The 14238-nt window shown below is 31.3% G+C and overlaps 2 protein-coding genes across 2 annotated transcripts in view; one reads left to right on the forward strand and one right to left on the reverse strand.

Annotated features, from left to right (window-relative positions):
• LOC145283519 (carbonic anhydrase-related protein 10-like) overlaps positions 1–14238 on the reverse strand; it is a 1064961-nt gene that overhangs the window by 853553 nt on the left and 197170 nt on the right. The window lies entirely within an intron of this gene.
• Positions 9934–10602, forward strand: LOC145283854 (uncharacterized). Its single transcript, XM_080132964.1, has one exon. The coding sequence runs from the start codon at positions 9934–9936 to the stop codon at positions 10600–10602; it is 669 nt and encodes a 222-aa protein (XP_079989090.1).

A 14238-nucleotide genomic window follows, 5' to 3' on the forward strand; every position in this document is an offset into this window, starting at 1 on the left:
GGATAATGTAGTTTGCTTGAAACATTGTGCAAAGGAGTAAAGTTTGAAGGCTATTGTGTGAAAGGAGTTTAATTTGAAGGCTATCTCAATGCGGTCCGCAGGAAACACTGTCGAAACTTGTTAGCATATAAAAATAATGACAATACTGAAAGAAATGTTCAATGAATTTCAATTCAATTTCGTTGATTTGCAAACATAATTGATAATACAATATGAAGGATATTGATGTTTCTTACTTTTTAGAGCAGTATCTCTTCTTCAAAACAGCAAGCAACACATTCGGTTAGTTAATAATCTTTATATGATTGAAAATTATTGAAATTTATTCTAATATTTTCATTATCTTTTTACATACTAACTCGTGTTCAATGTTTTCTAGGAACCGCATTGGAATTACCTCCGAATCTCAATCATTTTAGCAATAATTATGTTTTCGGTATCAGAAAAAATAATATAATCTGTTTAAATCAAAATGTAAATTGCAACACTCTTTCAAAAATAAACTCGGTAAATACGACTTTGTGTAATTTCTTATAAAATTAAAATAAATTCAAGAATATTTTAAGATTTTTTTATTCGTATTTTATACATATTATTAAAGCTAAAGTATATTACATTTCTTCAGCTCTACCGCATAAGGACTAACGAGATTACACCATCGCAGATGTCTCCTGAGGAAGTTATGTTCGCGAGAAAAAATATGTTCTCTGACAAATTATAGCCAAAACAGGTAAAACCCGCAAAGACAACTGTTCCCAAGAATAGGTACGTGCCAGGAGAAATTATATTCTTCCAGATGCACAAAGACAATTATAGTTTCTGAGAGTAAAGCCTCTATCAAGAACAGGGTCGGATATATGTGTGTGCGTGTGCCTATGTTTAATAGATCCACGCTTGACTAAAAACTAGTCAGAAAACCATTAAAATGAATATTGCATCAGAAAACGGGAGAGTATTTTCGAAATAATTTTTAGTCCCATGCTTTACTTTAAAAATCAAGAAACTCATAACTTATAATATAAATCATCATCTCGCCGCCGCTTTGGGTGCAATTAACTTATTGTCTCCATTAACGTTTCTTGCAAACCAATCAACGCATTACACGGTCTAACATTTCATGTGAATTTTAGACGTTTAATTACCACACAAGTCGAAATGCCCGAACTATAAAAGCAACGTAATGCATTTTGAGATGACAGGGTGCGTTCGAAATTAATGTTTCTATTTGAAGCGCAATTGCATCCTGATATCTAACATTGTAATTTTAACTTAAATGCATTATCAACGCACAAGCAGTAAAGTTAAACATATTGAATCAGCAATATTGCTCTTAGATATGAGAGGGTGCGTTAAAAATGGCTGTTGCTGTTTACAGCACAATTGAAGCAAGATAGTAAAGTTTTGTATTTAAAATATTTAATTCAGGCCTTTACATACATAAATAATTTGATAAAACCAACAGTCGGTTTTCTCCAATGCAATATAGGCGACAATGTATTATGTACTAAGTCACTTCAGGGACGCATTATAACTTCTGCCTGGTGAACCATGATGGGTGCACAACTAGTGCAGGCAATCAACTGATTTGTTTGAAAAATAGGGCTTGCCCTATTTTATTGACATTAAAAAATGTGGGAGTATAGCACATTCGTGTTTCATCAGAAATTCCCAAGCAACTTCGGGCTAGTGTATATATATATATATATATATATATATATATATATATATATATATATATATATATAATCTATGTTCATAAAGCGATTATTACGATTCATCTGATGTTATATGCATACTATTTACGTAGAGTAACAAGTAATGGACTTTACTACACAGCATAATTTTACTTATATAAGTTTTTTTTCAGTTTTAAATCAATCTAGGATCGGTTGAATGTCAATAAGATATATCTGTGAAAGAAACCCTGGACAATTAATATTACAATGATGTAGTGTATGATATATATATATATATATATATATATACATATATATATATATTCGAAAATACATTTAGTATTATGAGTATATTTTTTATTCTTAATCTGTCATCAAAATAACTATCTAATTAATGAAACACCAGAAATAACGCCCATTGATATTCATAGAAAATACGTAATGTCTCATTTCTATTCGAAAACTTACAAAAACACGTCTCATATATACCTGTGAGAATAGATATTTGTAGCGCAAATTCTTATGCATATTACGTATTCACGACGGATGACATTTTCTGCAAGTTCTCAAAAGCCAAAGAAGGTAGTTGTCAGTAACTGTATAATATAAAATTAGAAAGCACATTTTTTGTAGACTCATCCCAAAAGTGCTACAAATGTGAAAAAGTTGTAAAATATATATCTCCTTTATGTTTACATGGGACCAATGAGATTTTTCAGACATTCGTGAAAAGTATATAATAATGCTCGTTATCGCAAACGATAAAGAAAAATAGTTTTTCAGGTTTTATTCCTATCGTAAAAATCAAGAACACGATTAATGTATATATATATATATATATACATATATATATATATATATATATATATATATTAAAAATATTTTTAATCATTATTATTCTCCTGTATTTACACTTCATTCCAAGCTGCAATCGTTTACAAATTAGGAGTTTGGTCATCGAAACAGAAACATATGAGAAAGTATTATCGTTAAGATAAAATTCAATTTTACTTATGTTTTATTTCTTAAAAACATGTTCAAACGTTTTTAAATTCTGAGTGTTATTTATACTTTTTAATTAATAGAGATACTATTACAGGTGGTATCAGAGTGCATTTTCTACCAATCTTTTGTTAAATTACAATCGTAGCTAAAATGTTTTCAATTCATCTAATATAATCGAACAGAGTATTAAAATTGCGATAATAATTATAACGCTATGGAGTTCCCTTGTTGTTTATCAACTTTTTAGCTTACTCTTGTATGAAAATATTATTTTATATAAACATTGCATCTATGTTGGAAAATTATAACTCACGTAATACAATGAAAATATAGTTTTTCACGCAAGTAAATAACGTGTAGTAGCCTTAGCTGTTATAGATAACTTGTGTTTCTAAGGAAAAGAATTGATAAAATGCGTATATTCCTTATGTCTCCGGGCATAGGAAAGTAGCTCACACATTTATACTACATTGCTGATATTATTTACATCTATACCAGATTGAACAAACGTTGAATGATCAAGTTGAAAGCAAGTGCGATATTTAACACACAACATGATTGAGGAGCTTCATGTTAAATCCTGGGTGAAGACACTTAACGAGATTAGCGACAAATTAACTATATCCCAAAAAGAAGATAGACTAGGATGGTAAATCTCTAGGAGAGGACTGATAAGGGCATTACTTCAACATTACAGCAATAAGTAGAACTTAGCGTTGGCTAAATGATTCTCGACACAAACTGCGAACCTTCTTGTTCAACTTTCGAATCTTATATCTTTTACAGAGACAGTTTAACTTAATGACATTAGTAAGCTGTCCATAACCCTTACCCGTAAATAATTGATTACTTTCCCTAAATAATTTTAAGTAGAATGACGTCTGGGAAACGAATGATTTCAATCATAATCTGTATCATTTGAAACTAACGAATAACAAAAGCAACAATTCATCATCGGATTGATTTACAAGGATGTATATCTGGAAGATATTTAATAAAATAATTAGATAAAAGTTACATCGATCAGAATGTACTGCAAATAACACACGAGATTAAAACACTACTTCGTTACCACATCTGGGGTAGTGCATCTCCCGTTAGTCTCTACCCCTTAGAAAGATGTATTATTTTAATAACGTCTGCTCTGATGAACTCGTTGCCATTGTGCCCCCACAGCCTACATATCCTCGATAAACTCGCTTAGCAACAGAAGCACACCCATTCACAGTAAAGGTCCCTAAATGCCAGAAAGCTTTCTACTCGAATAGTTTCTTTCCTCGAGCAACTAGATTTTGGAATTCTTTCTGTTACCTGCTTCACTGACTTGGCTGGTATGCATGTTTAAATGTAACATACACAAACATCTAGTTAATTCTTCTTATGCTCCCAATTAGTAGCTCCTTACGTCCAGGGGTGAACATGAGTAAAACAAACTGTGTCTACACTGTTACAGTAAATATAACTTTTATTGTTTTACGTTATCATTTGTCCGAAACTATCTGACTTTAAAGTTCAAATTACCTACTAGTTTTTAAAAGAGATGGACGTTCTTATGCTCTCGGCTCTTATGATTATATGCTAGCACTAGAGCAGCTCTATCATTTCCAAATTTAACACACTTGTTCGCAGTTGATAATCAATTACTCCTTCATAACACTCCGTAGTGTTGTGGATGAACAAACCAGTATTTGGCGTCACTAATATTCACGACCAAAAGATGACTGACAGTATAAAGGTATTTGCTGCTTTGGTCGGTAGCCCTTTTCTGTGTTACATGATGCGCGCAAAGTAATTATTACCAAACTTGTCATTCAACTACCTCTGGCAATAAACGGCTGTAGTAAAACTCACAGGATATAAAAATTACACTGAAATTACAGGCAATGTGCAGATATCATTTGAACGTGTCATAAATGGATGCGCATATTATCATTGTCTTGCTTTTATCTAAAAAAATAAGAACAGATAATACACATATACGGATACAAGGGAAAGTTAGAACGTGGTCGCACACCTATAAATCGTATGAAAAATAATAATATTGACTTTTTACAAGCTACATTTGAAAAAATGGTAAACGTCATGGCATTGCATTCGAGTTTGAAGGCATAAGTTTCATTGTATTAGTTGATATTTTTTATTGAACGCTTGTTTGCTTACGTGTATATAAATTTGACAAGGAAGTTCTTGTTTTTTAACTTTTAAATATAGATGGGCATAGTTAAGCTCAAACAAAAAAAAAATTGATCGTATTAAGCACCGTCATTATGAACATACTTTTCGCTAACGAACAAGTGTGTTTATGCCAGTAACGTAAACATTTTTCGTTCTGTGGCGACGACGTCGCTGAAGGCGTTTTTGATATCGCTTATGTTTCTGAGGTTTTTCTTACGCCAAAAGTTGTCGATATACTTGAAAAAGTAGTAGATAGGTTAGAGTTCTAGAGAAAATGGAGCATAAGGCAGAGTTTAGTATTCCAATTCGTTCAAATCATGCAGGGTCGGTTTAGCAACGTGCAGTCAAGCATTTTCGTGAAGGAGAATTGGGTCTTCTCTGATGAGTGATGCTGAGTGTTATTTAGCAGATCTTGATGGATTCTTTTTTTACAGCACTTTTCCGCCGTAATGGTTTCACCTACATTAAAAAAAAAACTGTAATTCATGAAACCGGTCGCGTCAAACCTAATAATGGGCATGACTTTCGAGAAGTGTCGTAGAGCATCCCCAGCGTCTAACCATAAAGCTAAGCTTCGCCTGTTTGATGAAAATAATCCACTTTTCATCGTAAGTAACGCACCGGTCTAGAAACGGGCTGATCTGCAAAAGTTTATTTTGGCTGTATTTCATTCGTGATGAACTGATATATCAAGTTCATTTTTTTCTCAATCTCTGTCATGAGGTAGGAACTTATGGTGTGCGTTACGGCTTATTCAGAAGCAAATTGTCAAACGTGGATTGGTTTAGATTAAGTCACTTAATTGATTTTTGTCAACATTCGATGTCGAACAACTACACTTATCTTCTTGAAAACTCTCATCGCCGTCACGAAATTTCTGAAACCACCATTTTGGTCTGCGTTCATATCCGTTGATATCGCAAGCCGTTTCGGCAGTTTTCGGCTTAGTTTGAATTAAAATAATACACTTGTGCTATTTTATTAACGTCTGAAATGAAAGCCATAACTGTAATGAAACAATTGTAGCTTAAACAATTTGATAGAGAAAAAGGCACTTTTCACATCAATATATTAGTAAAGTTATTATAATAGAGATTTCAGTGAAAATATATCATTTAAACAAAGAGAAAATTTCCGCAAGAACTTTCTCTTCAAGCTATTAAAATAACACATTTTAGAATACACACCCATATATATATATATATATATATATATATATATATATATATATATATATATATATATATATATATATATAGACAACGAAACAGTACTGTATGTGGATAATTGTATATATATATATATATATATATATATATATATATATATATATATATATATATATATATATATATTAGGCACCGCCAAAACTGGGGGGGGCAGGTCAGTACTTTTTGACGGACCGTCGTTTTAAAAATCTACCAAAAATCAGGTAATTATCCGATCAATACGAAATTTTCAGCGATTATTAGGAGAAGAATGAACTTTATAACAGTGTACTTATTTTTCATAAACGATATTTATATATATTTTTTTTTTGCTTACAAAACCCCCCTTGTTTTGAAGTGGGAACAAATATGCTTAAAATAATCATCTGAGACTGAAATCAACATAGTGTTGTAAGGGACAGAATTATAGATTAAAAAAAAAAAAAAAAAAAAAATTGTTTGCATACCTTATTTTGACGTCTGAATATCAGAACTTCGATTGTGTTTAATTATCCCGCTTTTGAGTTTTGAAGTGTGAAATTCGGTGAATATGTTAAGTAAAATAATTAATTTAAGTTAAGCAAAACAAAAAAAAAAAAATTAATATTTATACGAAAAAAGCTATTTTAAAATTTTTGATAAATAAATTAACAATTTTTTTTCAGCGAGCCGAATAATGCATGACCATTATTAAACAGGGCATGCTTTGAATAATCGATACCAAAAAAAAAAAATCGATAAATATTGTGCCCTTTGTGTTAAAAATAGCATCTTTTTTTTCGATCCCGTTTGAAAACGTTTGCCGCCTTTGACTATGGTGGACCAAACGCGCTGAAATATTTTTTTTTTATTCTGCTTTAAATTGCCCCCCCCATTTTGGGGAGTCTGGCCCCCACACACATACACATTAAAAACCAAACGCATACAAATGGTCACCCATCTGGTACTGGCCAGCCTCAGCTTAATAATACATTGAAATTTTCGTCACTGAAAAATAAGTTTTTTTTGGCCTGTTTGGTCTTCCATAGTTTGCTTTTTATCAGACACAAACGTAAACAGAGTCGATCTGAACTCTACGTCAACGCGAATATCTGGTTACCTATATGAATAAGTGGAATTATTTGAAATTCAGGTACTTATATTATAATATTTTTGCATATTCTCTTAGAAAATCATCCTAAATCTTAGTTAGACAATAAATAAATAAATTAATTATTTCAAAACCCCTTTTTTTTAAAATATTTAAGTACGTTTTTTGTGCAAGACAAAAAATGTCAATTGTTAACTTTTTGCGAAAATTTAACATTTAAAATTGAATTAAAAATAGTAGAAAAAGTTTTACATTATTCTGTTTTCTATATGATAAAATTCAGGGTTTTATCTTTCTGGAAAAAAAAAAGTTACTCAGAAATAAGGGATTTTAATAAACGTAATTTCGTTTTAAAAAACAACAACAACTTGATTTTGCGGGCATTTTTGGCGGTGGCTAATATATATATATATATATATATATATATATATATACAATTATCCACATACAATACTGTTTCGTTGTATCACAGCTCATCAGTGCGGCTAGACAGACAACTTACGACAGGAGCGAAACCCGACAACCAAAATGGCAGTCAAGGCTTCTTAGTATTACGCTATCATTTAGCTGCTGCTGTGTTGGTAATGGAATAACGATGTTTTGACATCGTCCAAATGCCCCTGCTCGATTTGTTTACACAAAGAGCGTCGCCCAATATGCTAATGGGAGTTTGTAAATCAATTCCCGATATGTTCCACCCAAGACAGAGAGCATTATAGTCATCCACATACAGTACTGTTTAACTGTTTCACAGCACATAAGTTCGGATAGACAGGCAACTGCCTCAAGCCAGGATGATAACCCGAGCGCCCAAATGACAGTCAAGGCTTCTCAACATTACACTATACGGCTGATGCTGTGTGGGTAATGAATTAACGATGTTTTGACATCGTCCAAATGTCTTCGCTTTATTTGTTTACACAAAGAGCGTCGTTTAATACGCTAATAGCAGTTGGAATTGAAGCTGAACGTGTGTGTGTGCCTGGTCACGAATCGGCTCCTATATTGTTGACTATTTAAAAAAAAACAACTGCTTACATATGATGATAGAAGATGTATCGAGGATCAATAATGCGTATGTTTGATCTGGCAGAACAGTGGTTCATTAAAAGTCAGGGGTCTGCGTCCAAGCCTGGTCCACAAAGTATGGAAATAAAAATTAAAAAAAAAAGTTTACAAGTGTTTTTGATATAGATATACATAAGAATATTTTGATAAGTATGTTTCAACTTAAATAGGAATGGTATAATAAAATTGTGTGGTCTGCGTTCGCGCCTGTAATCCATGGAGATATGGCACAAACTTTAACAAAGACTTTTCATATCTATTTGCGTAAGTATACTTTGATAATTATGTTTCAGTTGGAAGAAATATGGTATGATAAAATTATTGGGTGTTCGTTCGCGCCTGACCTCCATAGAATGCAAATATGTCACAAACTTAAACAAGTTTTTTTAGTAGGGGTGAGGGTCCACAATAACACTGTAACTTTAATCTTAATTCAAGTTAGCTTTTATTTATTTTTTGAGTTGAATCATATGTTGTCGAATAAATTAACCTCATAAATTCACGTTCTTATTAAAGTTAAAGACCCCCCCCGTCCCAAAAGGTCGGAACTTTAGACAATTCTCGCCACAAATTTTGCATAATTGTTTTTTCCTCCTCCACTTGCACGCGGCACTCTTTCGAAAATAGATAAATAGATAAATAAAAAAAAATAATAACGTTACTCGTTATCGTGTCAAAATAAGGAAAAATTCTGCTCAAGTAATCATACTTTCATCAATTACAGTCCATTTTCTGTAGGCTGTTTTTGAACGCAGGCAACGAGGGGTATATCTGCTAGTATATTTGTATATATATATATATATATATATATATATATATATATATACATATATATATATACACACATATATGGGTGTGTATGTGTGTGTGTGCAAATTAATTAAAATAATCTGTATGCTCGGATTATTGTTATTGGATCGTGGCGGGTAATTTTTTAGAATAGGTAATTTATATAAGCCAATTTCAAGTTTACAACCAAAACTTCAATGTTAATACAAGTTCGAACATTTAAATTATATTCAAGTTATCTATAAATGGTTTAAAACTAATTTTCTAAGCTAAATATTTTACCAAGAGATTTTTTACATAAGACGAAATCAGTAAGAACAGACGTTACCAAATGAACCGAGATTTTAAAAAATGATTCTGCTAAAAGGAGATGCGAAATAGAACAGTTCGAACAAAGTATGGGTAATTCCGCAGCGAATAAAAAAATACATATAACTAATTAATAAGCATATAAAATGAGGCTGCTGATCTCATTCCGTAACGAAATATATATATATATATATATTTCTTACATGGAGGTCACAACTTACCAAGCTCCGAAAGCCACTCGGGGATAAGGGTTATTGCGTGTACAGTAATCAATGGAATAGTATCGTAGTAATCGTTAGTATTGGAGATTTGATAAAGTGTTTTTCTTAAGGGGGCGATTCATCAGGAATTTATTTATGTTGGAGTTGAAGACATTCAAGTTGTAGTCAGGTGGGAAACAAGCAAATATATATATATATATATATATAATAATATATATATATATATATATATATATATATATATATATATATATATATATATATATATATAATAATATATATATATATACAGGGCGCGGCATAAATAACGCCCTTTTATATCTTATTATATTTATGTATATTTTCTTTAACTAATTCTTAAACATTTATTTTTTTCACGTATTTTTTAAACCATGAGATTAACAGTTGAACAGAGAGTAAAAGCAATACAATTGTATTATCAAAATAATAATAATGGTGCTAAAACTTCAAGATTGTTATCAGATGAATATGACATCCCAAGAGTGCAAAGCCGAAATATCAAAAGCTTGATTAAAAAATTTGAATCCACAGGAAGTGTAAGGGATGCTCAAAGATCCGGAAGGCCAGTTGTTGCAACGAGCTTAGAAAAGTCCAATGAACTACAAGAATCGTTGCTGCATACTCCTCAAAAATCCAGTAGACGTCTTTCTACAGAGTTAGCAATCAGTGATTGGAGTGTTCGCAGATTATTGAAGAAGCTAAAGATGAGACCTTACATTCCACGTGTTCTTCAAAGTTTGCATGATGGAGATCAAGATAGACGATTACAATTTTGTGAAATCTTTTTGAATGAAGTTAATGAAGATATAGCTTTCCTTGAAAAGATATGGTGGTCAGATGAAGCAACCTTTAAGTTAAATGGGCATATCAATCGCCATAATTGTGTGTATTGGAGTAATGAGAATCCTCATATCATCTTGGAAAAGGATGTTAATTCGCCAGGAGTAACAGTTTGGGCTGCCATTTCTTGTATGGGATTAATAGGGCCAATATTCTTCGAGGGTACTGTGAATCAAAATAATTATTTGCATATGCTTTAAACGGAATTTTGGCCAAGAGTTGAAAATCAGACTGATATTTTTTTCAACAGGATGGGGCTCCACCACATTATGGGTTAAGAGTTAGGGAATGGTTAAATGAAAATTTTGAAGATAGGTGGATAGGACGAAGGGGACCAATTGAATGGCCATCACGATCTCCAGACTTAACGCCACCAGACTTTTTTGTGGGGTATATTGAAAGATAAAGTTTACAATCTGAAGCCGAAAACAATTCAGGAATTAAAAAATGCAATTTCAGATAAATTTCATGAAATTACCATTGAATAGTGTAAACAAGTTTGTAAAAGTGTCGCTGGTAGAGTTCAAAATTGTATGGAACATGATGGAGAACATTTTGAACATCTGAGTTAAATTTTAAAGTTAATAAAGTTGGTATCCTTTTTTTCATTAAATTTATTTGGATTTTATTTTTATTGACTAATTTTGTTCCCAAAAATCGTTTTTTTAGTTCAGAAGATCATTACTGTAAAGATCACCAATGTGGATATTGAATAAGATATTTAATAAATTTGAGATATAACTTTTACTTTTATTTATCTTTAAATTTCATTCATATTATAAAGAAAAAAAGGATATTAAGAAAGGGCGTTATTAATGCCGCACCCTGTACTTCATTTACTCACATAAATTTAATATACGAAAGTATAGATTTATGCGTAAACTTTAAGTATTTACTTCAAAAGTGCTCAATAGGTAGGTAGAGCTAGTTAGTAATTTATAAAATATATATGAGCTACACTGAATATTCTGCATTTTATCCACTATAGGATTCGTCAGGCTTATGCGCGAATTCTGTGGTTGCTTCTTGTTTTTATATATGTTGAGGATCTCTAGTTAGCCAATCAGCTTTCTAGTATCCACCGCGCCCCTTCCTATCAGCCAATGGACATGCCTTTTATCGAACAAAGGATCTGTTTTAGAACTAGGTTAGTGGTTTAAGGTAGATTTTTCCTTCCTTTATATATATATATATATATATATATATATATATATATATATAAATATACCTATGTGTACACACATACATGCATATATATATATATATATATATATATATATACATATATGTGTGATCGTTTACGTATATTCATGTTTGTTTAATTTATTTATTTGTTTGTTTTCTATTGTTATTGTTAGTTTTAAAGCTATTTTGTATCGCTATCCTAGAGTAAGTTTTATATTGTGAACACAGTTGTTTGCTATTTCTCGTCTACAGTTTAATAGATTTTGTAGTTCTTTAAAGTTCAGGATAGCAAATTTTTCATGGAGGCATAATTTACATGGGTCGTCTAAATGTCTGCACGTGGTAGCTTGTCTCATTATTTTCAATTCGACTACCGGCGAATGTCCGCTTTCTTTGAGTTCCCTGTATTCATTCGCTAGTCTTGTTTTTATACGGTGTTTTTTTATTTTTGAATGTACTTTTGTGGTCATAGTATCGGGTTTTGAAATCTAAGGAAGTCATGCCTATGTAATATTTCTTGTTATTCGGTTTTTCTTTCGCAATTTTGTTGCTTGATAAACTACACTTTTTGTTAGACATTTATTTTGGACTGGGCAAAGTGTTCGGTGTCTACAATTACATTTATCTTGTTCGTTATTAGTATTTTTTTAATGGTATGGTTGTCCTTGTCCGGGGTTTATTTGTTTGTTATTATTATTATTATTATTATTATTATTATTATTATTATTATTATTATTATTATTATTATTATTATTATGTTTAATATTATCATTATTATTATTATTATTATTATTATTATTATTATTATTATGATTATTATTATTATTATTATTAGGGGTTGGTTGCGGGAAAGTGTTTTTCAATAAGATCTAGAAATTTCTTGCCAAGTTTTGTTTTTAACATGATCAAATGTTAAATGGGGCCGTATACCAAATTATAGTTCTTTTTCTTCTATTTTTAATTTTATTATAGTTGTTGGTGTTTTGTTGCTTACACTTGATATCGGTATTTTTGTATCCACTATTTTTTAGGGCTGTTTCGTAGATATTGGTTGACCTGTTAAATGCATTTTCATTGCTTGAGTTATTTCTGAGTCTACTTACGATCGAGTTAGGAATGTGATTTATAATTGATGGTGGGTGATTGGACTTAGGGTTTACGTAAATTGGAGTACCGTTATCATTTAAGTACGGTTCATATTTGTTTTTATCTAAGTTTAACGTGATGTCCAGGAAGTTTGTTATTTTTATGTTAGCTGATACGTCGGCTTTTAGGCCAAATTTTTTCATTTCTTTGTGTATGATTTTCTAAAAGTTTTCTCCCTTGACTTTGTTGGAGATTTTTTATTATAGCTAGTCCGTCATCTCTATATAGGCCGATATCCGTAGTATCGAATATGCTTGTGAGGGTATATAGAATGAATAACCCCACAAGATCTGATGCCTCTTCAGAGTCTCTGGCATCCATTGCCAAATCGAACGAATGTTTCAGTTTAGTTTTTATCCATTGGTTATTGTTATTTATTAGAACTGATTTTCTACATTTTTTTAATGATGTTGATTTCTTCAAAAACATTACAGAAATATTACAGAAATATTACATAGGCATGACTTCTTTAGATTCTAAAACCCGATACTATGACCACAAAAGTACATTCAAAAATAAAAAACACCGTATAAAAACAATACTAGCGAATAAATACAGGGAACTCAAAGAAAGCGGACATTCGCCGGTAGTCGAATGGAAAATAATGAGACAAGCTACCACGTGCAGACATTTAGACGACCCATGTAAATTATGCCTCCATGAAAAATTTGCTATCCTGTACGTTAAAGAACCTCAAAATCTATTAAACTATAGACGAGAAATAGCAAACCACTGTGTTCACAAAATAAAACTTACTCTCGGATAGCGATACAAAATAGCTTTAAAACTAGCAATAACAATAGTAAACAAACAAATAAATAAATTAAACAAACATGAATACACATAAACGATCACACATATATGTATATGTATATATATGTATATATATGTGCATGTATGTGTGTACACATAGGTATATTTATATATATATATATATAAAGGAAGGAAAAGATCTACCTTAAACCACTAACATAATTCTAAAACAGATCCTTTGTTCAATAAAATGCATGCCCATTGGCTAATAGGAAGGGGCGCGGTGGATACTAGAAAGCTGATTGGCGAACTAGAAATCCTCAACATATATAAAAACAAGAAGCAACCACAGAATTCGCGCATAAGCCTGACGAATCATATAGTGGATGAAACGCAGAATATTCAGTGTAGCTTAATCGCCATATATATATTATAAATTACCATATATATATATATATATATACATATATATATATATATATATATATATATATATATATATATATATATATATTAGATTGTAAAAATTTTAGAATAATTTTAAAGAAGTGAACCATAGCGGAAATTTAGTCGACTAAAATAAGATGGAAAACGGGGTGAAGAAAAGAAAAAAAAATGGGGGAAGTTACATGTGACAAATGCACCATTCAGTAAAATAACATGTTCCCCGCTTCATCCGAGACCATCAACCTACCACCAGAAAGTCTCAATTGATAGAATCGTCCATCGGCCAACACTTGGTCGATAAAAAG

This window comes from Euprymna scolopes, chromosome 8 (genome assembly GCF_053919585.1).
Source record: "Euprymna scolopes isolate OS-2025 chromosome 8, ASM5391958v1, whole genome shotgun sequence".
Lineage (NCBI taxonomy): Eukaryota > Metazoa > Mollusca > Cephalopoda > Sepiida > Sepiolidae > Euprymna > Euprymna scolopes.

Bases quoted from the DNA above. Each gene is read 5' to 3' on its own strand.
- LOC145283854 (XM_080132964.1), top strand. From the start codon at position 9,934: ATGAGATTAACAGTTGAACAGAGAGTAAAAGCAATACAATTGTATTAT.